The 25,367-nt window shown below is 43.9% G+C and overlaps 1 protein-coding gene and 1 long non-coding RNA gene across 12 annotated transcripts in view; one reads left to right on the plus strand and one right to left on the minus strand.

Moving 5' to 3' along the window:
- Nucleotides 1-13,858, minus strand: LOC310831957. Of its 7 annotated transcripts, none has more exons than XR_014558050.1 (3): nucleotides 7,154-11,961; nucleotides 4,571-5,415; nucleotides 1-260 (listed from the first exon to the last, which is right to left on the minus strand). It is a non-coding gene; the product is annotated as an uncharacterized lncRNA (long non-coding RNA). The 7 variants fall into 7 exon arrangements; XR_014558051.1 differs by lacking the exon at nucleotides 1-260 and adding an exon at nucleotides 13,793-13,858 and having other exon boundaries at nucleotides 3,207-5,415; nucleotides 7,154-9,326; XR_014558052.1 differs by lacking the exon at nucleotides 1-260 and adding an exon at nucleotides 13,394-13,462 and having other exon boundaries at nucleotides 3,207-5,415; nucleotides 7,154-9,326.
- DIS3L (DIS3 like exosome 3'-5' exoribonuclease) overlaps nucleotides 13,513-25,367 on the plus strand; it is a 23,999-nt gene continuing 12,144 nt past the window's right edge. The window contains exons 1-5 of one of the 5 annotated variants that reach the window (XM_083713091.1): nucleotides 13,513-13,847; nucleotides 17,763-17,916; nucleotides 21,486-21,614; nucleotides 21,860-21,995; nucleotides 23,200-23,376. In XM_083713091.1, coding sequence (XP_083569217.1) covers nucleotides 13,718-13,847; nucleotides 17,763-17,916; nucleotides 21,486-21,614; nucleotides 21,860-21,995; nucleotides 23,200-23,376 — 726 coding nt within the window. In that variant the 5' untranslated portion in view covers nucleotides 13,513-13,717. Of the gene's footprint in view, nucleotides 13,848-17,438; nucleotides 17,576-17,762; nucleotides 17,917-21,485; nucleotides 21,615-21,859; nucleotides 21,996-23,199; nucleotides 23,377-25,367 lie in introns of those variants that run through there. The other 4 variants (XM_083713093.1, XM_083713095.1, XM_083713094.1 and 1 more) reach the window with 4 other exon arrangements.

Genomic DNA, 25,367 nt, shown 5'->3' on the forward strand with positions numbered 1-25,367 from the left:
TTTCATTTATTTATTGATTTATTTCCCACCCTTCACCACATGGTCACAGGACAGGTTGCAACGTATCAGTATACATATCATACTACCAAAGTACACCAATTAATACAAACTCGATTTCAAATGCTGCCAGACATTAACTCCAGGATCAACTGAGCTGCCAACCAGCAAGAGCGCCATATTGTCCGGAAATCGCTTTGGTTTGCTAGCCTCCTCACCCAGTCCACTACTGATCACAAACACCTGTTCAGAGTGTCAGCTTCCTTACCTGGTTAAGTTAGAAAAGAGAAATAGAGATGGGTGTTATCAATATATTGATGACACTTCCACCCTCTAGTGGTTAATTGATCCCCTACGGCTGCAGAGAAGCCTGTATAAGCTTAAGTCTAGCTCTTCCTGGCAAGGGAATTTTCACCCACACATGTGCCAGCATGTCAAGCACGTGGTCCACCATACAGGTAGCATGAAATGCTCTACCACTGATGATTTAATTGCCCAACACTGAAGGCTTGAAGATCTTCAAGACCTCCTCCACCTGCTTAGGCAGGGAAGTCTGTTAGGAAGCAGGGTAGGAGGTACAACACAGTCTCTTAAAATTGGATCCATGTTGAACCTGTAGAAGATGGAGCTCCTATAAAAGACAGAAACTCTGCTTCCTTGACTCCCTACCTATGCTGATGCTGTGCTGACAGGACACTGAAAAACTATGACTGAGACAGGCCAACCCTTCCTGCAGGCCTGGCCCTACCATTAGACAGAGTGAAGTGACTGCCTCAGGTGGCAGATGCTGAAGACGGTGGCAGTCTTCTGGTTGTTCCTCCTGAGTCTCTAGGTGTTCCCAACTATTGGGGGACAGAACTGCATGTGCCACACAACTTGCCTTGCATCTCCAAAAAGAGTTTGCTGTTCTCAGGTGTGTTAGAGGCACACATTGAAGCAAGCTTCAGTTGCCAATCCAGTCCACTTCTTTAAGTGGAATGTGGAAGTGGATGTCATCCTGTCGTTCACCTCAGTCAGCAAAATGTCTGGGGATGAGCCTACCTGCCAGTCTCACTGTACCATATCTTAATTATGTAGACCAGGTTGGTCACCTGATTCAGGAACATGTCCTGGAAGCTAAATTTCCCTTTCACTGACCTGGCATTTAGCACCAGCAATTTCAATGGTCCATTGACAGGGCAACTGAGGTTCCCTTAGATGAGAGGAGGGACAGTTCTTAAGTATCTATTCAGAACATAATCCTCCCATCACTGTAACATACCCTGCCACTTACGCTGACAACTGGGGCGCCCTCATCCACACTGCCATAGAGACATGCACTAACCAACAAATGATAGAACGCTTGCTAATAGCAGAATTAAGACAGAAAAGGTTTCAAAAGGTTTCAAATCAATTTCCTATTTAAAGGCCTGCAGTACCAGGAGTGTTAGAGCTGATAACCCTCATTTAAACTGCCAAAGAGCAAAACATATTAACTGCAGCAAAAAAAATTACATGCAATTATTCACTGTCCCCAAACACATCCTGCTTGTGAGCCCAGATCTCACCTGCGCAGAATCACTTCTTTCAGCACCAATAAATCACGCCCCAAATTGTAGCCTCTCACCTGGAATACAGAATTGAGTCCTGCTCTCACAGCCCACTACCTTTGTGTTTCCTTTTGGGAATAAGGCACAGCAGAAACTGTGGTATCTTTATGGTACCTGGTTTATTTACACAGATAGATAACCTGAACCTAGATGGGGAGAGTTCAGAACATTCACATTTCAAGGGGGTTTGCCTTCCTCTGTAAGCATAGCACTGGATTCAAAGAACAGCAAAAAGCCATGCTCTGTGTCTAGGCTAGTCTGGCTCATTAGCAGAAGCTAAACCCAGGAATTTCCATGCTTGGCACCGTTTAATCAAACCTTGATTAATTCTGACTTTTATGAATTCTAAAGATTATGGGTGCCTTGCACCCACAAATCTCTGGCACCCCAACACATAACAAACAAGGTGTTGAAAGTTGCTAGACACAACACTGTGGGGAGGAAGTTTGACAATTTAAGGGGTGCCACAGAGAAAGTCCAATCCTGGGCACTGTTACATACACAAAGCCCCCTCTGCAAATCATTATATATGAAGCGAAGGGGTTTACACCTTTGGCGTACATACCTGGTGCATAGGCCACTGCCATTGTTGGCATTCATCCAAAGTGTAGACCAGTGAGACAGTAGGCAATAGCTGTACTCCAGAAATTACCAGATGTGGCAGTAGGATGGGGTGCCCTGCCCTCCCCCAATGGTACCCTCTCCTGTCTTATCATGTGCAATTTAACTGCTGGAGTTTGGTTTCTTCCACATATTCCACCAGTAACAGAATGACAATCTCATGGGGCAGGCAGGGAAGGGAAACAAGGCCCCCCACAAATGTACTAAATTTCAAAAAACTCAAGCTTGTAAAGACAAAGATGGCATAGACCTGTCTGTTTTCCTCCGTAAGTAGAAAATCAGATATTTAAAGAAAAATGTGCTGTCAGAATGCTGTTCAGAAAATGAGATGGTTCCTCCCTTTATAAATTTATCGTATCTCTAATATCAAAGTGCAGGCGATTAAGCTCACACGGTTCCTTTCTCAAAAGAGCAAATAGCAGCTGACAATAATGGTAGGAGAGAAAAACAAGATATTTTTGACTGTTCCTCCCCTCTCTCTTTTTGGTTGCTTTCTTCTGTAATAGAACTCTCTTTATGAATCACTTTATTCTTTTCAATAAGATACTGTCTGCGCAATCAGGGATGATAAATGGCAAATAATTGTAAACCTGATATTGGTTTTCAATATTGAATTTATCATGCTGTCCTCTTAACACATATTAAATACTTTAAAGAATTTATATATTTGTTAGATCATTCTGAGATTCCACCCACTCCCCCCATAAGTAAAATTTATGAGTTTTCTAGTTTGGGGAAATCTAAGGGTTGACAACATCATTAATAACACTGAATAATGATGCTGGCCCCCTTTATAGCCAATCCCCTTTTACTAATCCAAAGGATCCAAATCAAATAACATATATTAGATTTAGGCGCTGAGACCAAAGGAAACAAAATAAAATGCAGTCCCCTTTCAAACACACTGTGGCTGACTTTACGCAGAGTTTTTGCTCAAGCAAAAAAACAAGGTCTTCATCTGTATATTTCAGATCAAAGGTGTATAGTCAGGACCATATGAATGAGCATAGGAAATGGCAGTGGAGGCTTGTTCATTAGGGTGAACTGGACATTGCCCCACCCATCTCAAAAAGCTCCCAGTTAGTCCCCACCTGCCTGCCTTCTTACAAGCAGCCAGGCAGTGGCTCCGCCCATTACTGGCTCTGGCTTTGACTACCCACCCGTCTCCGCTTTCCACCCTGCCAGTTGTGCAGGTACAAGCCACCACGGGGGAAATGTAAGAGGAAGCTATTAGTAATTCCCACAGGCATCTGGTTGGCCACTGTGAAAACAGGAAGCTGGACTAGATGGGCCATTGGCATGATCCAGCAGGCTCATCTTATGTTCTCATTCTACCTACCTGGCTGCCTTTCCAGATACTGTTCATGCTCTCTTGTTGAGTGTGAGCATAAGTGAGACTTTCTTCCCTCTGAAGCACTCAGAACAGGTAACAGAGAACGGTGGCTGTGAAGAGTGATTGTTGAAAGTATAGAGGAGAATCAAAGAAGGGCAGCTGCTGAGGTCTAAGAGAGAGATGCCCTTGAAGAAAGTCCCCGTGGGAAGGTTGTTATCCAGAGCAAAGGATTAGGAATACACCTGCTTCAGCATCTTGGAAGTTCTCAACCTGAATAACAGATTCAGTGATATGCAGAAAGGTAGCAGCCGCCCCCCACCTCCTGGTCCTACTACGTAATACTATTCTGAAGTAATATAAATTTGAAGGCTGCCCAGTTTAAAGATTAAAAAGCCCTAAGAGCAGGAGTTTTCCATTTACTTAGCACCTGGACAGCAGACTAAGCAGGCACGCAGACCACCAGGGCTGGATCTAGACCCGTCAAAGGAGTGATTCAGTTACACGTTGCGAACTCATACAGGGAAATCCGGTAGGGAAAGATGGGGTCAAAGTGTTATCTCTGGTGTCAAAGTGTTATATCGCACATACAACACATATAAAACGTTTTTTCTTTACCAATCTAGCTGAGACCTGGTCACAGTCTTGTTCCCCATCTGCTCTTATAAATCAGCATAAGCAAATCTTATGCAAAGGTGTTCTAAGAAGAGTCCTGCTAAATACCTATCTAGTCCAGCACCCTCTTCGCACAGTGACCAACTTGATGCCTATGGGGGAGGCCCATGCGCAGGACAGAGGTGTGACTCTTTCTTTCTGGAGGTGCACTTTTTTTGTGAGGAGGGATATCTGTGTGTTTCCACTCTGACTTCCTGAGAAACCTTTTAGCCTTTTGAGTCTGACCTCAGTGTTTCAGCCAACACCGCCCCCCGCCCAAATCAGCCTGCCTCAGATTAAGACTCTGACAGACTCCCTGAGCAAAGCCATGACAGTTGAAGATGTTCAAGTCATGCCCTGAAAATAACAATAGTTTTACTCACTGCCTAGCATTGAAGATTCATTCCTGGAGCTTGGAAACTTGCAGAACTGGTCAGGCTTCAGGGTCCTCTTCAGGCGCAGAGGGGAATTCAGTGGGGTGCAGTTGGTGGATGGGCCAGGCCTGATGCTAATGCCTAATCAACTGAGCAGAACTGATTCTGCTTCAGAGGGTCTCCACCTTCTTGAAACTTTGCTCTGCATCTGTCTCCAGCTCCACCTTCCAGGCGTAGGTTTCCATATGTCCCCAGGGCCCAGCAAATGCAAACTAAGTGGGGAAAAGGCAGGAGAATTTCACATTTTTTGTGGCAGCTAAAGAAACAAGGGTCCCCTGGCAGTTTGTCAACTGGGACATTTTGGGGTTCACTTCCCCCTCTCTCGGGAACAGCTGCTGCTCCACTTACCTTGTCACATTTGTCAAAGTCTTTAAACTACATGTTTTGAGTTTTATATAAGAAGCAGCTGCATTTAGACGGTTTCGAAGCATGCTTCCTCCTCCTACACACAGAGAGAAGAGCAGATTGCCTGCTCTTGAAAGCAGACAGGTTGCTTGAAAAGAAGAAGCATGTGAGAATAGTCTGAGGCTGCCTGTGTCAGAACAATGGTTCATGGTTACCTTTATTTTTGGTAAGTTCTTTTTTCTTCTCTTTATTTTCTTTTTGCTCCTCCAGGGCGCCATCCTCTGTGGATCTCTGGTCCGACTGTGGATTCTATGTGACCCCCTGGTTCTGCCCATCCTCCCTTTCAATCTGCTTGCCCTGATACAGAAGGCGCGAAGGGGAGCTGCCAGGTAAACCATCTGTCTTCATTATGAAGTGCAATGGACTCCAGTGTGGTGCTTTTCCTCTGTAGAAGAATATGCCACTGGGAAAAAAGATCTACATGGGGCGGGGGGGGGATTGTTCTAACTGTATGCAAAATTATCACAGGGTTTATAACAAGGGAGGTGAAGGGGATTTCAGGTGATCTGGAAGTGTAAAGGTAAAGGAGCCCTGGATGGTCAAATCCAGCCAAAGGTGACTATGGGGTTGCGGCGCTCATCTTGCTTTCAGTCGGCGATTGTCTGCAGACAGCTTTCTGTCTCATGTGGCCAGCATGACTAAACCACTTCTGGCACAACGGAACACTGCGATGGAAGCCAGAGCACATGGAAATGCCGTTTACCTTCCCGCCACAGTGGTACCTATTTATCTACTTGCACTGGCATGCTTTTGAACTGCTAGGTTGGCAGGAGCTGGGACAGAGCAATGGGAGCTCACCTCCTCACAGGGTTTCGAACTGCCAACCTTCCAATCGGTAAGCTCTAGAGCAGGCATGGCCAAACTTGGCCCTCCAGCTGTTTTAGGACTACAATTCCCATCATCCCTGACCACTGGTCCTGTTAGCTAGGGATGGTGGGAGTTGTAGTCCCAAAACAGCTGAAGGGCCAAGTTTGGCCATGCCTGCCCCAGAGGCTCGGTGGAAGGGCCGCAGCTTAAGGGGAAGTGCTGTGGTTCAGTGGTAACAGAGTATTCACTGTGCATGCAGGAGGTTCCAGGTAGAATCCCAGGCATCTCCAGGAAGGAAAGTACCCTGCCTAAAACCCTAGACAGCTACTGCCAGTGTAGCCAATACACTGAGTTAGAGGGACAATGGTCTGTTTCAGTATAAGGCACCTTCCTGGTGGTGGTCTCATATTTATTTATTAGATTTCTTATTTCACCATAAGATGGGTTTCATAATCGTAAAATTAAAAACAAGTAAAGCAATTCCAAACAAATGCAGCACAATATAAGCTAAGCAAAACAGAAGAGGTGGGTTGCCCAATAATACCTTTACTGTCAAATGTCAGGTTAGAAAGCACACAGTGGAAAGTGGGTAACAAAAGTGCTAGGTGCATCTTTGTGGAGTGGAGGTTCCACAGTTTAGGAGCTGCCACAGAAAAAGCCCTCTCCTTCTCATAGGTCCTTGCCTTTTCTGCATTCTCCTTGTTTTCAGACCCTGTGGTGTAATTTTGCCTACCTTATTTCCTTCCAAAAGGCCTAAATTATTTGAAAACCTAGATCTTGGGGAAATGATAAATTATTCTATGTATGAAAAATTGTTTATATAATTCATTTGCATTACTTATCCCAATGGCAGAATGTGTGTGTGTGTGCATGAATGCGTGCCTGCATGTATCCCTTCCACTTAATGTTCAATGGGACAATAAAGCATGAGAATAAAATCAGCCTCAAATAAATTTCACTTCCTTTTAGGTCAGTGTTCCAGACTCCCCACAGCTGTTTAAATGAAAATAGCTGTTCCTAATGCAAGATCAATGGAGGGGCAGATTGTTTGAATGCACCCAGGTTCTACAGAGAAAGTCCAAAGAGAGGGACAGAAACCAGAGATGGGAATTCACTAATTGCCCTGCAGAGACATTGTGGTGCCCTGGCTAGTCTGGACATGGGAGATGCAGCTGATTTGCATGGATTCTGGCAAACCACTACCTCTCCCTCCCACAGCCTTTGTGAAGATAAAAAGAGATGATGATATACTATAATCTGCTCTAGACTCTTGAGATAACATTCAAAAGAAATCTAAATATAGTCAGGTAGAGTACCTTGGTAGCAGGTAAATGAAGATTATGGTCTCAGGAGAATAAATTCCACTGCTGCTAGTTTGCATTATTGAGGCAGGTCGGGAGGAGAAAACATCAGGGCTGCAGGCCGACAGACACCTTTGTACTTTGAGAAAACAGCAATATCTTTACCGCAAAGCTTTTCCTGTTTTGCATTTGCATTGCTCGACATCAGTGCTGAACAATAATAAAAGCTGACTCACAAAAGTAAAGACCACAAGAAAATCCTGCAAGAACATAATGGAAATGTTGTTGTTATGGACTTTTGTGAGCATAAACAGTTTTCAAAATGAAATTGTCAAGGCTGGAATTTGCTATGCTCTCAAAAGTAAAGTCATTTTAATATTCAAGAGGACCTCAACCAGTATGGATTTCTGCTACCTTCTCCAGCCTTGTGTTTTGCAATTTCCATTTTTTTAATTATCTGACACATGGGGAGCCACGCAGTGGAGAACAGGGTGAGTGGGGAGGAGAAAAAGACAACTCAATAGGATGAAGGGAAACAAAAGATGGAGGAACGTTCTTAAAATCCTTGGAAGGTAAGCCACAGAGTGAAAAAGGCAAGCAAAATATATTTGGGAAGCAGGACTCTTGCACAGCTCCCATTTATTTCAACAGGACTTGTGCAGCTGAGGATTTCACACTTCTGTTTCTTTGTTTAAAATAATTTATGTTCTGTTCAGAATTAAATCACTCCTTAGTTGATTTAATTAATTGTTTCATCTTGATATCATTACTCCAGTATAAATACCACCCTTTCGGTTTGTTGTTGGCCACTGACAGGGTATGATCACAAACAATGTTTTTACTCAGCATAAGTAAACTGTAATAAAAGGAAGGATGCTCTTACATGTTTTTAACATGTTTATGGAAGGTGTCATGGGCTTTGAAGATGCTCAAACTCAGGATTAAAGGGAGAGACGCGATAAGAGGAAGGCATGCTAGACAAACCCTCACCATGATCAACTCCCATCCAGAAACCTATGTTCCCACTGTGGAAGGACGTGTAGATCCAGAATTGGCCTCCACAGTCACTTACGAACCCACTGTTAAAACCATGTTTATAGAAGTTTATAGAATCTTACTCAGCTATAAGTGATCACCAAAGAAGACGACGACAATGAAAGAAGAAATAGCTTTTCAAGAGGATGAAATGTCATGACCTTGGGGTCAGATTCACCTTCTTTGGGAAATGGGATTCAGAGTGGGAGAGGGAACTGCCCTCTGATCAGTTCCAGAAGCCCCTAACCTACTGAAAGCACTTCTGCAAGTAGAATCTGTGGACCCAGTTCCCCTCTGACCTGAAGACCCTCATCTGACTCAAAGGGCTCCATCACAGGAGTCCCAGAGTCTCACTCACCTTGTCGGATTCAAAGGTTGCTAGAGAAATCTAGGCCCCTTGAAGTGAAGGCAGGGCTAACTACTGAGAGGGAGCTGCAGTCTGAGGCTTAATCTAAATAACTGGTGCTGAAGCAACATCTGAGCAGTCCCTGAGCCCTGCATGGAGCTGTCCAAGGAACTGTCTTGCCTCTGCTTGTTCTGCCTTGCCTCTGCTTGAGATTGATGCTTGAATGAATGTGTTGAATCTCAGCTTTACTCCAAACACTGCATTTCCTGTGCATGATAGTGGCATTTTGCTGATGTGCTGTAAAGCAATCATACACATGTCCTCTGGATTTTTAATGTGCAGTCTATTAAATTATTACCAAATGGTGTGAAGCCCACTTTGTTTTACAAATGAAATACAGACTGAAGAGAACAGAATCCTGCACTGACAGCTGATGGGCAATGCACCAGGATGAGCATGAAGATTTGGCTGCCATCCTGCCAAAAACACTCAGATCAATGGATAACCTCCGGCAAGTCATTTGACCTTCATGTGCCTTTGCCAGTTCAACCAGGAATCTGCAAAAAAACAAAACAAAAAAACTCAGAGCACCTTGGTGTAATGCCGATCGTCTTTCTGCATGAGCAAACGCCTTCTGTAAAAATGCAAGCAGGATGACACAGTTCATTCCTTCCTTTTCTTGAGTGATCAGCAAATAAATCTATCAACTTGCTTCTGTAAGCTTCATCCTCGTGATGGGTGACTGCATCATAGTTTTCACCGGCATGCTTAGAGGTTTGTCAGCATAAACTATGTTTTTATGCCTCTCTGGAAGAAAACACAAAGAACAGATGGAGGCTGTATGTACTGTGCAAAAATAAAAAAATATTCACCACGAAAATCCAAATTCTGCAAATGAGATGCACATGTAGAATTAGTCATATTGACATGCATTTGTTTTGCATAACTTACTATTTATCCAAGAAGCGGGTTTTGAAAGGAATTGGGAGATGGTTTAGAATGGACTTAGAAAAGAGATGAGATAGATATAAGGTTCTAGCCAACCGTCTCTGCTTAAAGTACACCCATTAAAGTTCATGGACCAAAGTAAGTAATGGTCTTTAATTTCAATGGGTCTACTCTGAGTATGACTAACACTGGATATAACTTGGGATAGGTGAGGCAAAGGAGGAACAGCAGCCAGCATTAGCAGAGGTATAATGAACTATCCAGGGTGCTGAAGCACAGTGCATTAACCACACCATGGAAAAAGCAGCAGTTCACACACATAACCAACAGTGCATGGGAGTTGTCCCCAACCCTACCCATAGTTACATGTTTAGTCAGCCAAGAGCCTTCAGGTGTTGCATTTTTAAAAAATAAGAAATCACACAAATGCAATTCCTCATTCACTCTCCATTTTACACCAAGCCACCACAATTTAACAACTATTCCATGCCAACCAAGAGTGATTTATGTGTTATAGCTGTTATAAATTATTTTATTTTAAAAGCTTGCTCATTGCTTTCTCTTTTTTTTCTAGGGTCCATGAAATATTTTTTCTATTTCTATAGTCTTAGATAAAGAGGCATGAATATCACCTGCCATTCAGATTTTATTTTATTTGCTCCTGTAGTTTATAATGCTCATTTCACTATGGTTTCCCATAAAAGCAAGTTATAGCTTCTAAGGTATTAAGGACAGCATTTAAAAAAGGCTGTAACTTGGAAGGAAAGGGTAGCCTTGTACTGAAATCTGAGGAGTGTTTCATTGTGCTCATTACCAAAACATCAGCAGAAGAGGGGGAATCTGGGTTTCATATCTAGTTCAGATAGGCCCATATTTGACCAACAGTACAACGGAGAAGTTCCAAAATTTAAAGGTCTGCACCCCCATTCCTGACAGTCTGGGCCATGGCTGTTTCCCGAATAGGATTGGTTGCTTTGGTGTGTATTTAAAAGTCCACCTACAAATGGAAGAATGCTCCTTTGCCCTCACATTCTTGAGCTGTGATGCTGAGGTGAAATTGATGGATGCCTTTTTAGCCACCGATCATGAGAAATTAAATGAGGAGGCAATTGACCTCCATTGAACTCTTTCCAGTTGTCATTTGTGGTACAAATGAGATAAGAAGAGTTTTCCTTAGAGGCTCAAGGATGTGCATTAAAATTCAAGAGAGAAAGGTCCCGGGGGGGGGGGGGGCGGGTGTGATAATCAACCAGCACTTTCTCCTCCTAACTAAGGTGGACCTAATTCTGAAGTGGTTTACATGAATAGTCAGGCATTGCCTGGAAAAAGGTAAAGACCCTTGTGGGGAGATACATGAGTTAAAGCACACTATCTGGATTCATTCCCCATATTATAGCCAGTCCATCCACCCGAGTTGTTGGCTGCTGTGTTTGAACAACTGAGGTACAAAGGCTGTGAGGGCCAGTGGGACATAGTAGTTTGACTAGAACAGGAAAGATTCTGGTTCCAATTCCTGCTCAGCCCCAATGCTCACAGGGCAGTCTTGGACCAAGCACCTTCTCTGAGCCAAATCTACCAAACAAGGTTGTTGTGCGGAATAAATGAGGGGATTAGAACCACATAAACTACCCTGGACTACTTAGGAGAAAGAGATTTTTTTAAAAAAATCCAATAAAAATAAAAGCTCCATCCATGCAGTGCCTCCAACATTCTGATTTGCTGTTGGTAATAGAAGAAAGTAATATTAAACCATCTATCAAACTTCCTGATCTTAATGGCAGTTTGGGAAACTAAAATTTAAAAAAAATCAACAGCTCAGTTCCAGACAGTTTACTCAGAAGTAGGTCCTATTTAATGCAATGGGGTTTATTGCATGGGGTTTATGTGCATAGAACTGGAGCTTAAGGCTGCAATTCTATGCAGACTTAGCTATGCCCAAGACCATTGATTTCCAAGGGCTTAAGCATGTGTCAGGGTCAGGCTGCAATTAAAATGAAAGTAATATACAGCTTGGTTTGACAGCAAAACAATTTAATCCAGAGATAAAGTGTAAAGTTATTCTTAAACACATGGCAGCAAAAACAAAGAACTATGGCAAGAAAGATATTTCTATACAACCAGTAATGTTCATAAGCTGGTCTTGTAATTTCATGTTCCACTACTTGAATCCTTCCAATAAATTGAGGGATTTGTTTACGTTGTTGTTTTGTAGGGAAACACTTAATTTCTTGTTTATTTTGAAGACAATCTGCTTATGTTGTTATCACGGACTTGAGTGGATTTGTGTCTGTTGCATCTGGGCAAAGGAAACTCCCCATCATATAGCTTATCTTTACAGTATTAGTGAAACAGTGACTCCTAGTGACAAAAATGGAAAATGCATCCTGATGGCTTTCAGACAGGCACCAGGACATTCTGCTAAATTATCTTCAGAGCAAAGGGTTCTTGGATTTCCAGAATTGGGGTTTGTGAATCTTTGGCTGAAATCCTAAAACACTTACCTTGGAGTAAGCCTCACTAAACTCAGTGCATTGTGCATTGCACAATTCCTAAGATCTTCGTTTCAACCCTGAAACCAACCAGAGCAGTTCCTTTTGCCGTTGGCAACATGTTTCTGGAGACTAGATGCATTTGGTTGTTTTAATTTTCCATATGTGATGAAAGGCATTAGTCTTGCCTGATGGAGAGAGGTTGGGAGGGGAACTTCTGTAATACGTGGATGACATAAAGTGCAACAGAGTTGTCATTAAAATGTCAAAAGATGATACATTACAGCTGTATTTATGTGGGAAAGCGGTGTTGTGTATATCTCTGTCAATTTATTTCTCTTCTTTATTTAATAATTGATAACGGCTCTGGCATGCCACCCAAAATCAAGATACTAATCAAGTAAAAAATGAGTGTTTTGTCTACTCCCGTCTCCTCTGAGCCAGACAGCTAGCTGCAATGTCAGTCTCCTGCTTACATTTTTGAACAACTAACAGATCCAATTCTCAAGTTACTCCTGATGGGTTGGGACAAGATCACTCCTAAAACCACCTCTGCCAGGGGACCAAATCACAGTCTTCAATTCTTTCCCTTTTGAACTCTGTTTGCCTAACAGGATCCAATGAACTTCGAAAACTTATTTTCAGATGCTCCTAATAAAGAGATTGCCTGTTAATGGATTTCTTCTTTATTTAAATAGACCAGAACTGCTGCCTCTGGCTTTTAGTCACTTTGGTTTTGTGCACTGCACTGGATTTATAAATGAATGTCTTGATTTATACGTTAATTTTTAGTCCCGTTTTCCCCACCACCTTTTTTTTTTTCCTCAATAGCTTGCTTTATTATCATTGCCTGCCACCTCGGAGGCCTTGATTTTTGCAGAGAAATGCAAGGCTGGCAAAATACCAGCCACCGTCTCTCAGCCTAACGCGCCGCACAGGGTTGTTGTTGAAATTTAAGTGGAGGGAGGAGAACTGAGTAGGTCACTTTCAGTCCCTTACAGAAAAGGCTTGGTAGAAACGTAATGTGATGTAACTTAATTATTCTCAGAGTAGACCTATGAGGAGGAATGGGGCGAAATTAACCATGCCCATTAACACGCAGCCCTGTTTAGGGAAGTTTTTAAAGTTTGATATTTTATCACATTTTTCTTCTTCTACTGGGAGCCGCCCAGAGTGGCTGGGGAAACCCAGCCAGATGGGCGGGGGTATAATTATTATTACTCTATTCTGACGATGAGGTTTACTAAACTGCCCAAGGTATCTGAAGAAGTGTGCATGCACACGAAAGCTCATACCAAGAACTGACTTAGTTGGTCTTTAAGGTGCTACTGGAAGGAATTTTTTTTTGTTGTTTTACCCAAGGCCTGTAACCGTGAGGGTGGAAAAGCGACGGGACGCAAATCCACCCTCACGAGGTTCCTTCGCCTGCCCCCTCACCAAAGCAAACGGCCTCATCCCCTCAGGGAATTTCTCCCCGCAGGAAAACATGCCCGCCATTTTAAGGCAGCTCCGCCCCTTTCTGATCTCGCGCCGCGGCCCCGCCTCCCTGTTTCTCTCAGAGGTGGCCCCGCCTCTTCTTTCCAGCCTCCTCGTTTGCCCTAGCCCGCCTCCACGTTCCTCTCAGGACGGGCGGCGGCGGCGGCGAATCAGGGCGGTGGGACGGCGCAGCGCGGTCGTTTGGAGGTGTGGCTTTCCCGCTCGAGCCTGCTCCCCGCTGGCTCTCTCTCTCTCTCGCGCGCGTGCCCCTCCCTCCCTCTCCAGATGCAGCGGACGGAGAAGGTGCTCCAGCTGCGGGGCCTACTGGGCCGCTCCGTGCGGGTGGTGCGCGAGCATTACCTGAGGCCCGACGTGCCTTGTGGCAGCGCCCTCTGCCGGGCGGACTGTCCCCGCGGTAGGTGGGCGGGGCGAAGGAGGGTGGGCGGGGCACCGGTCTGTAAGCTGAAAGGAGGTGGGGCTTGGCCATTGGGGCGGAGCGTGGTGTCATGTTTGGGGGGGCAGGAAGGGGAAATGTCTATCCAAGGCTCATGCCTGATTTGGTATTTTTAAATTATTATTTATTACATTTATATTTCACTTTTCCTCCAAGGAGCTCTGCATGAGGCTCTCCCTCCTCATTTTGTCCTAACAGCAACCCTGTGAGGCAGGTTTTTGCTGAGAGACTCAAGGTCACGCAGTGAGTTTCATGGCTGAGCAGGAATTTGAACCCTGTCCTCCTAACCTACACCAAACTGGCTAATGCAGGAAAAGAGGTCCCTGGGTATATGCAGAGTGTTTTCCTTGCCCCCTATTGAGCAGAGCAGGAAAGTGTTTGGCGTTTTATTATGGTTTTATATGTTTGGAAGCCGCCCAGAGTGGCTGGGACAACCCAGCCAGATAGGCAGGGTATTATATAAAATTATTGTTATTATTATTAAGGAAGGGTTCAACTTTAGTAGATGTGAATGGGAAAAGGAGTGGGGGTGCTTCTGTGTAAGACAAACAAATGCTTATTCTACATGCACATACATGAATGGCCAGAGCTCCCTAGAATCATAGAATCATAGAGTTGGAAGAGACCACAAGGGCCATCGAGTCCAACCCCCTGCCAAGCAGGAAACACCATCAAAGCACTCCTGACATATGGTTGTCAAGCCTCTGCTTAAAGACCTCCAAAGAAGGAGACTCCACCACACTCCTTGGCAGCAAATTCCACTGTGTTGAGGGCCTGACATTTCCAAGTAGCTTTGGGAAAGGCTTCCTGTCTGAAACCTGAAAGAGTTTGGGCAGTACTGAGCTAGATTGACCAAATATCTGACTTAGTATAATCTTCCTGCATTTGTATATTTTAGTTCCATGCACGTGGCTTAGTTGTCCCTCTTTGGGCATCACTAGGGTGAGAGGAAGGCGTCTGTGGTGCTTTATTTCATTTCATTTAGGAAGCGGTAGAGTGCCATTTCCAACAGAACTCATGACTACATAACTGGGGATGCGGTAGTTGTCCAGGATGAATAAAACAGGAGGAGAGGAGCATGATTGTCAACGTATACACACAAAATTATACTACTAGAACAGGGGCAGCTGATGTGGTGGCCTCTGGATGTTTTGAACTACAACTCCCAGGATCTCTGACTATTGCCACGTTGGCAGATTCTAGAATTGGGAGGGCACCACATTGGCTATCCTAGTAAGGAGAACATAAGAACCACCCTGCAGGATTGGGTCAGAAGGCAAATCTCCAACATCCTGCTTTCTGTAGTGACCGGTTAAATGCCTTGGAAGTCTACAGACAAACTGGACCCCTTGTCCATGGATGTTCCATGGAGCCATTGTGACTCCTCACATCAACTGTAGTAGCACTCTTAAGCAGCTCTTGTGCCTTTCAGTGGGATTGGTTTTGGACATCAGCTTGGTACTAAAGAAGCACAGCCCAAACAAGCGGGAGGAAGGATTTGTTTATTTATTTATATCCTGCTTCTCCGGGCAATGCAAAGTAGTTCACAAATATAACCAAGGTGGTTACATTTACTCAATACATTTACTAAACAACAGCATAAAGAATCCTCATAAAAACAAACATCAAACAAGGCAGCAATAAACAAAACAAAAAAAATCCCAATCCAGACCACCAAAGAGAAAACCCAAAGCAATGATTGTTTTAAAACTCCAGGCCTGGTCCAGCATTTAAAACCAGCAATAAGATCTGTTATTATCCACTAAAAAGGAAACCAATTGTACATACCATCAAGACTGGGAGAGGGGCATCACAAAAAAAGGCTCTGTCTTTTGTGCCTGGGAATTTGCTTGAGCTTAATGGCAGAGCTTCCAAATGGGGCCCCTGTGGATGAACTTTGGTCCCAGGCAGATTCACACAACTGCAGGCAGTCCTTTGAATAACTGCTTCCAAACTTCTGGAGCTTTAAAGGGTAACCACCAGCACTTTAAATTGGGCCCAGAAATACATAAGCGCCCCATGTAGCTGGTACAGAATGAGTATTAGGCGCTCCAGCTGCTTGGCCCTCAAAACACCTGGGCAGCTGAATTTTACACCTGTTGTAGCTTCTGTGGGGACGCAGGTGGCGCTGTGGGTTAAAGCCTCAGCGCCTAGGACTTGCCGATTGAAAGGTCGGCGGTTCGAATCCCTGCGGCGGGGTGCGCTCCCGCTGCTCGGTCCCAGCGCCTGCCAACCTAGCAGTTCGAAAGCACCTCCGGGTGCAAGTAGATAAATAGGGACCGCTTACCAGCGGGAAGGTAAACGGCGTTTCCGTGTGCAGCTCTGGCTCGCCAGATGCAGCTTTGTCACGCTGGCCACGTGACCCGGAAGTGTCTCCGGACAGCGCTGGCCCCTGGCCTCTTAAGTGAGATGGGCGCACAACCCCAGAGTCTGTCAAGACTGGCCCGTACGGGCAGGGGTACCTTTACCTTTACCTTTAGCTTCTGTACCATCTTCAAATGCAGTCCCATGTAGAGTGCATTATAGTAGTCTAATCTAGACATAACCAGGGCATGAATGAGGCAAGGTTTGCTTTCTTGAGATGGGATTGAAGCTGGCAAATCAGGCAAAGGTGATAAAAAGCACTGCTGGTAACATATAGCACCTATGTCTCTAGTGATAGCACTAGATCCAGGAGGACACCCCAGCCCAAAGTTCAGACTTGGTCTTTCTGGGGGAATGCATCCCTATCCAGTACTGGGCACACAGCTCCCTCCAGATCAACAGATTTTCTCTCCCACAGTATTTCCATATTGTCTGATTAAGTTTCTGTACAAACACAATCCACTGATTGAATCAGACTGTACCTATCTGCCCATTGTAATTTTTATCATAGGAATGAATCATTGGATGTTCCAAGAATAAAACTTGTAATTTGCGACTCTTCCGGTACGAATTTAGGGATTCTTGTATATTTTTTGAGGCTCGTTGCTAACTTTGTTATAGCAAGTGGGTGTTAGAAAATCAGAAGGGCTGTGTAGCAATGCACAGAGGATCCAACATCTCTCCTACATTATTTTCCATCAGAATTTAAGGTCAAATGGTTTATACCAAGTAGAATAAACCCTTTTGCCCTTTCCCCTGAAAGTAAATTGATTGGTAGCCTTTACTTTGCAGCAGCATATGCCTTTACTATTCAAATAAGGTTTCTGTCCTTGTTGCCAGGTTGTTACTGCAACGTGCCCTCTTTTTGACCTCAATCACCATTCATAAAGTGAGAAAGACTTAATGCCATCTAGGACTATCTGTCCATTAGAAGGATGGATTTGAGGCTCTCTGGGACCGTATAATTTTTAGTATGTACAGGGCAGCTTTCGCCAACCTGTTAGCGTCTAGATGTTATGAACTACAACCCTCATCAGCCTGCTGGGAGTTGTAATCCAAAAATCTGGAGGCCAAGAGGTGGACGAAGGGTGGTACAGAGTAAAATTAGTGAGCTAGCACTGTTTTTTTCTCCCTTCTTTCCAGTCCTTTCAGAAAGCACACCTTGTCCGATCTCTATATGCTTTTGAACTATAAATCCCATAATATGTGACCATTGCCCCTCCAGGCTGGGGCTCATGGGAGTTGGAGGGCAACATCTGAAGGGCACCAGTTTCCCCCTCTCCACCTTGCCTACTGCAGCTAAAGCTGTAACCCATAGTACGCAGGTATAACTGAAATATGACTGCATGTTGTTCCCTTGTTTCTCATACTCCACCCCTCTCCATTGTAGGTTTTCCCCTATAGTCTACAACACTGTACGTGCCTCAGTGTGGGGACACGTGCTCTGTAAAGCACCACACAGTCTTAGGGGCCATAAATAAACAAAAAGTAACACTTTGAATTCTGTTTCAGGTGAGAAATTATTGTCCGACGATCTGACCCACTATGTTGTACCTGACTGGAAGGTTGTCCAAGATTATCTGGAGATACTGGAGTTCCTGGAACTGAGGGGAATTGTTTTCATGCAAACAGCATGTCAAGCAATGCAGCATCAGAGAGGGCGCAGGTAACTTGATTTTTCACGGAGCCTCCTGCATGCTTCAAGTTCCTCCAAAAATAAAATGATAAATATTTGAGCATTCAGTCCTGCTCTTCATTACCCCAGGCCAGGAAGACTCGGCAGATAATCTTAAGAGGAGCACTGTTACTTTTATAGGAACTGCAGGCTCCTTTCCTTCCTGGCTCTCAGCCAGGTGCTGACCTGGGCAGGTGCTTCTCACATATTTCTCTGTCTTCCCCAGTAGCCTTATTTGCAGCTAGCGCATTAAATTCCTGCCTGGATCACAGTTTCCCCTGGTTCTGTGTTGGAGATGGGTGAATCCAATGGCTCTTTGTAGTCAGTGCCGGGGTAGAGATCCATTGGAGGGTCCTGTTGCACTGGTGGAAACTCAACACCTAACAAACTCTGCATTGTGCAACCTGTTGCACAACAAAGCTGAACTGCTTATCCATTCGCTTGTGCAACAGCGGTTCATTGGTACAAAACATTTCTCCAGTGGAAAAAGCATTCCACTAAATAACTTTAACTAAGTGCTACATTGGATACAGCCTCCTGTGTCTTTCTTAGATGGCGAGCCCTTTGGGTAGAGATTGGCCATGCCTCTTCTTTTGTCAAAAGCGCCATATCCTTAGATGGCTCTCTATAAACAATACATATGGCAGATTTATTTCAGCTTCACAATGACACTGTAAATGCCAAGAAATAATAGAACCGAATTGTGAAATGTCTTTTACTCCCCTTCCTTTTTTAAGACTTACAAAGGTTAATATTATGCTACAGCAATTTTGTGAGCACATCTGTATTTCAGATGCCCTTGGGACCCCAAAGGTTAATCAGGGATTTCTCTCACTGACATTAATTATAGCATTATTATCTATGAATATATTTCAGAGGTAATGGCAGTATTCTAATCCTCAGTCATAACAAGGCAATTTAATGAAAATACATAATGCTTTCTTCCCGCCAGCATTTTTTATTCTATTTTTTTGACCTTCGGCCACTCCCCAGGTTGAGATAAAGTTTTCATGTGGGTCTCTTTTTCAAAAAATTCTGATTGGGACACAAGGTCTGGCCCTTGTTTTTCTGCATGGCCTTTTTTATTCTGGGATTTGAGGGGGGGTGGAGGTCTTAGGTGGGGGGGAAAGCTGCAGCCTACAAGCCGCTGGTCCAACATCAGTCACTTTATTTGATGGAGCTAATTTGGCATCCGCGAGATGCGGTTCACATATCTGCAGAGTGGCTATTCATTTTTTAAATCCCAGCCAGCCATTTCTTCATTGTGCATTAATTACTTAGCTGCCACCTTTATTATACCAATGGTTATGCATATTTTTCAATGTTTAATGCTTCAAGTTTCACCTCCACCCACCCAACATTGCAGGCTTTGTTTTCAGCATTGCACTTTTGTGAGGCTTGATATATAGATCTGTGGCTAGGATCTGTGATCATATTCTTCATATTTTGTACTAATAGAGTTGTACGGCCCAATTCAGATGTCAGGAAGTATAGTAGGAATGGTGCAGTTTCTTCCTGAAATGATCAGTAGGGATAGGAAGGGGACACATTTGTTTTGAGTCTTTCCCAAAGGGATATAGAACATGGGGGCATAAGCAGAGCTGTACATGTAAATCTACTGGGACGCGGGTGGTGCTGTGGGTTAAACCACAGAGCCTAGAACTTGCCGATCAGAAGATCGGCAGTTCAAATACCTGCGACGGGGTGAGCTCCCGTAGCTTGGTCCCTGCTCCTGCCAACCTAGCAGTTCGAAAGTGCAAGTAGATAAATAGGTACCACTCCGGTGGGAAGGTAAACGGCATTTCTGTGCGCTGCTCTGGTTCGCCAGAAGCGGCTTAGTCATGCTGGCCACATGACCTGGAAGCTGTACGCCGGCTCCCTTGGCCAATAAAGTGAGATGAGCGCCGCAACCCCAGAGTCAGCCACGACTGGACCTAATGGTCAGGGGTACCTTTACCTTACATGTGAATCTTAGTGGTGCACTCTCCCTCCTTGGAGGTTTTTAAGCAGAGGTTGAATGGCTATCTGTCAGGGATTCTTTAGCTGTGATTCCTGTGAACTGCGGGTATAGGGCGGTATACAAATTTAACATATCATAGTAATTCCTGCATTGCAGGGGGTTGGGCTGAATGACCTTCCTGGTCCCTTCCAGCTCTGCAGTTCTATGATTCTGTCTCTGGATCAACCCATTCTATCCTGCTCTGTATTGCAATAAGGGAAAGCAGCAAACAGGCTGGACAGCTCAGGCGCAGCTCAGGCAGTGCTGTTGGGAACACAATGCTCTGAAGTTGCTCCAGCAAGGGAAGAGCTGAAATTAAGTCGTTAAACTGTAATAGCAGGTGGTGCTACCTGATGGTTCTCCAATAGTCTCCTACTGTGACCTAAGTAAGGTGAGTCTCAGGCTTTCCTGGGTCTTCTGCAATGGAGTCCTCTGAGTTAGAGGACAGCAATGCCACATCCTCAGGCTGCGGCAAAAAAAGCATTATGCATTTTCATCAGATAGCAGTACTTCCAGGGCTGGCCCTGCCTGCACCTCCTCTTCTGGTTCAGAATCCTCCCTTGATCACCCAGTGAAGAGGAATCTGACTCCTGGTCCCTGGTACTCTCTGCATCAGCAGCCTCTAGTATTTGCAGGCTAAAGAGGCAACTCCAGAGTTGGAAATCTCTCTGTGCACGTCCTTGCATTGGCCCTGTTTGGTAGAGAAATAAGTCTAACACAGAAGGGGATGGTGGTTAATCCATTAAACATAAAGAAGAATTTTTGAAAAATAAACTAAATAAATCCATCCATTTTTTTAATCCATTAATTTCATTTTTATTAAGTTTTGATAAGGACTCAGTTATGTGTGTAATGGCAGTTTTTATACACGCTCTTAAAAGGAAATGTTTTTAAAGGATCATACTGTGGGCTGTCCAAGCCGTGTAATTTAAATTGTAACAATTCATAATTCATTATAATTTTAAAATTAATAAACATAAATTGCACTTTCGTTTAAATCATTTTAGTGGTTATTAATTGTATAGGGATGCATTTAAAGATTAGATCAGATTGAAAATTTGATTCATCATCAATGTTATTGTGATTTGCTGCTTTTAAAGGACCTATAACTTTCTAAACACGGTGTGTAGATTAAAATATCAGAAATTCCCTGCCCCACAGGATCAGAATGTAAAAAGCACAATAGAAAAGGAACGGGGAGGAATGAAGAACGAAAGAAAATTGTATTTATTTGATTCCTTACCCACCCTTTAATAAAACGTACCAATAATAAAAACAGAGATATTTTCTTAATTTATACTATAATGGATATAAAAATTTCTGATCACATAAAAGTTATAATGGTACTGTTACAGTAGTACTAAATTTGAATACAATATGGATGAATATTTAGGTACTTAACAATGAGTTTTTGGCAGCAATAGGACTACCTCTGGGTGCTAACTACGTGCCCAAGATGGTCTGTGGATTAATGATCCTTTGTTAAAATGAATGTTCCCATTTATAAATAATACAGCTGTAATGCTTTGGCAGAGTGACATTTGACTTCTTTCTTTCACAGACAGTACAATAAACTGCGAAATTTGGTGAGGGATGCCCGCCATGATTGCATTATGTTTTTTAATGAATTCCAGCTGCTTTCTTACTTGCCAAGAGAGAGGGGAGAATCTTTGGAGAAGTGGCAGACAAGGTATGTGCTGAATATGAGGTTGTGTCGCCAGTTTAAAAGCATCAGTAAAATTATTAGAAAACTGTGTCCAGCAACTCTCCACCCTTGAGGTTCAGCCCTGACCAGTGGGTGATTGACCCATAACAAGCTTGTTAATTACACTAAAATAAAAAGCCCTTATAATGACTCAGTGTTATACATTTATGAAGTCAAGGCAAAAATGTAACAGGACATGGAGTGGTAATTGTGAAGGTTTGCTCTCCTAGGAGTATTTACAATGCATCTGTTTGGTACTATAATCACTTCGCGGGTCAGATGCCCATCGTCATGGTAACAGATGATGAAGATTCCATCCAGCAACTTGGAAGTGAAACGGAAGGTGTTTTTGTGATTTCGTTCAAGGTAATCTTTCTGTACTGTAATGGCAAATGAAACAGTTCAGTACTCTGATGTCCTTGATGTTTGCCTGCAGAAATACCTCTATGCCTTTTATTCGCTTGTTTGCATTAAAGCGACATGGATGGAATGAACCCGTTTTGTAATAAAACATCAGAACTGTTCAGTAACACACAAGGCATGGAAAAGTAAACGTTCCTTCTAGAGAGAAAGGAGATGACGTAAATGTTCTCTTAACACAGCTTAGTTCTTCCAAAAGCCTTATATAGTCACATACCTTTATGAGACCAAATTATTTCATCTTGCTCCTGCTCCATTTCTTGGGATTGGCAAATACTATGTATGTGGCTCTTCAGAGGGATGACTTACCGTATTTTTCGCCCTATAGGACACACTTTTTCCCCTCCAAAAATGAAGGGGAAATGTGTGTACGTCCTATGGGGCGAATGCAGGCTTTCGCTGAAGCCTGGAGAGCGAGAGGGGTTGGTGCGCACCAACCCCTCTCGCTCTCCAGGCTTCAGGAGAGCCGCAGCGCCAGCCCCACAAGGTCGGGGGACAGCGGGGAGGCGGAACGCCGCCATCCCGCTGTCTCCCGATGTGGTTTGGAGGCTGACGGCGGGGAGACCCGTGCTTCTCCCCGCCGCCAGCCCCGCAAGCTCCGGGAACAGCGGGGAGGCGCAGCGCGTCTTCCCGCTGTCCCCGGACCTGGTCTGCAGGCGGGCGGCAGGGAGAAGAGCGCTTCTCCCCGCTGCCTGCCCCGCAAGCTCCGGGGACAGCTGGGAGCCGCAGCGCGTCTTCCCGCTGTCCCCGGACCTGGTCTGCATGCATGCGGCGGGGTGAAGAGCACCTCTCCCCGCTGCCAGCCCCCGCAAGCGCCTGGGGGGGAAATAATTTTTTTTTTATTTCCCCCAAAAAAAACTTGGTGCGTCCTATGGGCCGGTGTGTCCTATGCGGCGAAAAATAGGGTAGCTCTTTGCATCCCTGTATTTTAGCAGGTACAGTTGCCGTCTTTATTGAGAGATCCATTGTGGTACATGGTTAAGACTGAACATGGAGCAGCAGGATGACCCAGTAATTTCACTAATTTCACTTTAGGATTACCATTTCTGCCTTATTTATTAGGGCTTCCAACATGGACTGGTCCTGTTATGAATTGCCCGTTTACGAATTACAGGAATAATCTCCTTCCTCTTTGTCTGTCTGCGCACAGAATTATCTGGACAACTTTTGGCCTGACTTAAAAGCTGCTCACGAGCTTTTTGAGTCTATAGTCCACTCACGGCGCGAACGGGAGAATGAAAGTCAAGAGAATAACGGAAGGGAGTACCCTGAACATGTCCCTGTGGAAATGCTGGAAGCAGGGATCAAATCGGGGAGATACATACAGGTTCAGTTTTATTTCTTTATTTCACTTTTAAAAGTATTCCCTGCTTTTTGAGGAACTTCCTTCACAAAGCAGCATACAATCTCCAATAAAAAAAAGTTCGCATGACAATGAAACATGAAAATATAGAATATGGTACAGCTAAACAATAAACCAGTATGAAAAGAAAGAGTGTATAAATATCAAACATAATGCAGATCATAAAAAACAGTTTTAAGGCATAAAAGCCAACAAGAGTTAAAATCTGCAGATTTGAAATAGGCTGATTTGAGAAGAAAAATTATCAGCAGTCATAGAAAATGGAGCAATGTTGAGGCTTGTTTCACTTCTAATGGAAGAGAATTTAAGAGAACTGGTGCCTGATTGCTCAAAGCACATGCCTGAGTCCCACTATGCTTTACTGCAGAGGCACCAGCAAGAGATCTTCATCCGCAGATCTAAGTGAGCAGGCTAGGGAGAGGCAGTTTCTCAGATGAGCATAGGAAAATGAAAGCCTGCCATTAAATAACTGAGTATTTTTTCACGGAGCCAAAACCTTTCCAGATCAGTCTGATAGACAGTTGTTTCATGGCTCTTAGCTCCACCAACACAACACGTAGCGAACATAAGAAGAGCCTACTGGATCAGGCCAGTGACTCATCTAGTCCAGCATCCTATTTTCACAATGACCAATGTTGTAAACAAAAATTGCCCTTTTCCCTTATGGGGTATCCAAGAGCCCATATAGAGTCCTTACATAGGTTCCCTATTGGTAGGAGAAAATAACAGAGGCCACCCAGAGAATATTGAGAAGCAAAGCATCTAGTAAGCTTGATCTTTATTGATCTGTTGCAGCAGGGTGCTCCCTTCACTCGCAGGAGAGGAGGAACCCAGAGCAATAGCACGGAAGGCCATATAAAGACTTTTGAAATTGCCACCCTGTAGATCAAGACCACCCCCAGAAACATCATACATACATCACAGAAGGGGTATAACTTAAGACCACCCCTCAGATAGATCACACCTACATCACAAAAAAGGCGGTCTAAAACAGAAATTTGAATGTTGCTTTTCTCCTGTCATTGTTTATCTCCTGTCTGGCAGGTTACAATCCATGCCTGGGGAGCCTGGCCAGTCTTTTGTAATGATAAATACTTAGTTCCTGGGCCAGGTCACAGGCTCACACCCAATTCATATATTAAATGTGCCGTTAAGACAGGAATTTGTGAGGAAAGAGACAATGGGGAGGTTTCCCACTTTGACCTTGCAGAGAAAACATTTGCTGAGTTTAGGAATCAAAATGGTTCCAGGTCAGTCTTCCTGTGCTGATCTATGTATGTGCTTGGTTGGTACGCTTATGAACATTACCATATATCTAAGACCTCGAAATTCCTATCACACCAACCAGATGCCTCTGGGAAGCCCACAAGCAGAACCTGAGGACAAGAGCAATCTCTCTCCTCCTGTGCTTTCCCAGAAACTGGTAATCATAGCGTACTGCTTACCAGTATGGTGGCAGAACATTGCCTCCAATAGTGTGAGCTATGGGATTGAGTGTAGGTATGTTGTAGGTACGTTGTATGTATGTAGGTATGTTGTATGAAATGTATGTTTGTATGAAATGTATGTTTGTATGTTTGTATGTGTATTAATGTTGAATTATTTTAACAAAAAAAACACACCAAAAAACACAAAAAAATTAAAAAAACAATAGTGTGAGCTCAAACACTCAGAACTTTTCATCTTTTTGAAGTTGCCCCATGTGATCTTGGCAAGGTGAAAGCACCCAGTGATACGAGAAGAAAAATAGATGAAACAAATTGTACACGCTGCAGTAATAGTAATAACAATGATAAGCAATTTTGTAAGATTTCTAACACAACATTTTTAAAAGTTTGGAGGCTGGACTTTGAAATGGAAAGTTTTATGGGCTGTTTCTGCCACAAAAAGGTACTAAATCCAAAATTGACGCTGGAACAGTGAAACAGCAAGCAAGGAGGTCAGTTTTCATAACA

The sequence above is a fragment of the Podarcis gaigeae genome (genome assembly GCF_964106915.1).
Source record: "Podarcis gaigeae genome assembly, chromosome: 14".
Taxonomy (NCBI): Eukaryota; Metazoa; Chordata; class Lepidosauria; order Squamata; family Lacertidae; genus Podarcis; species Podarcis gaigeae.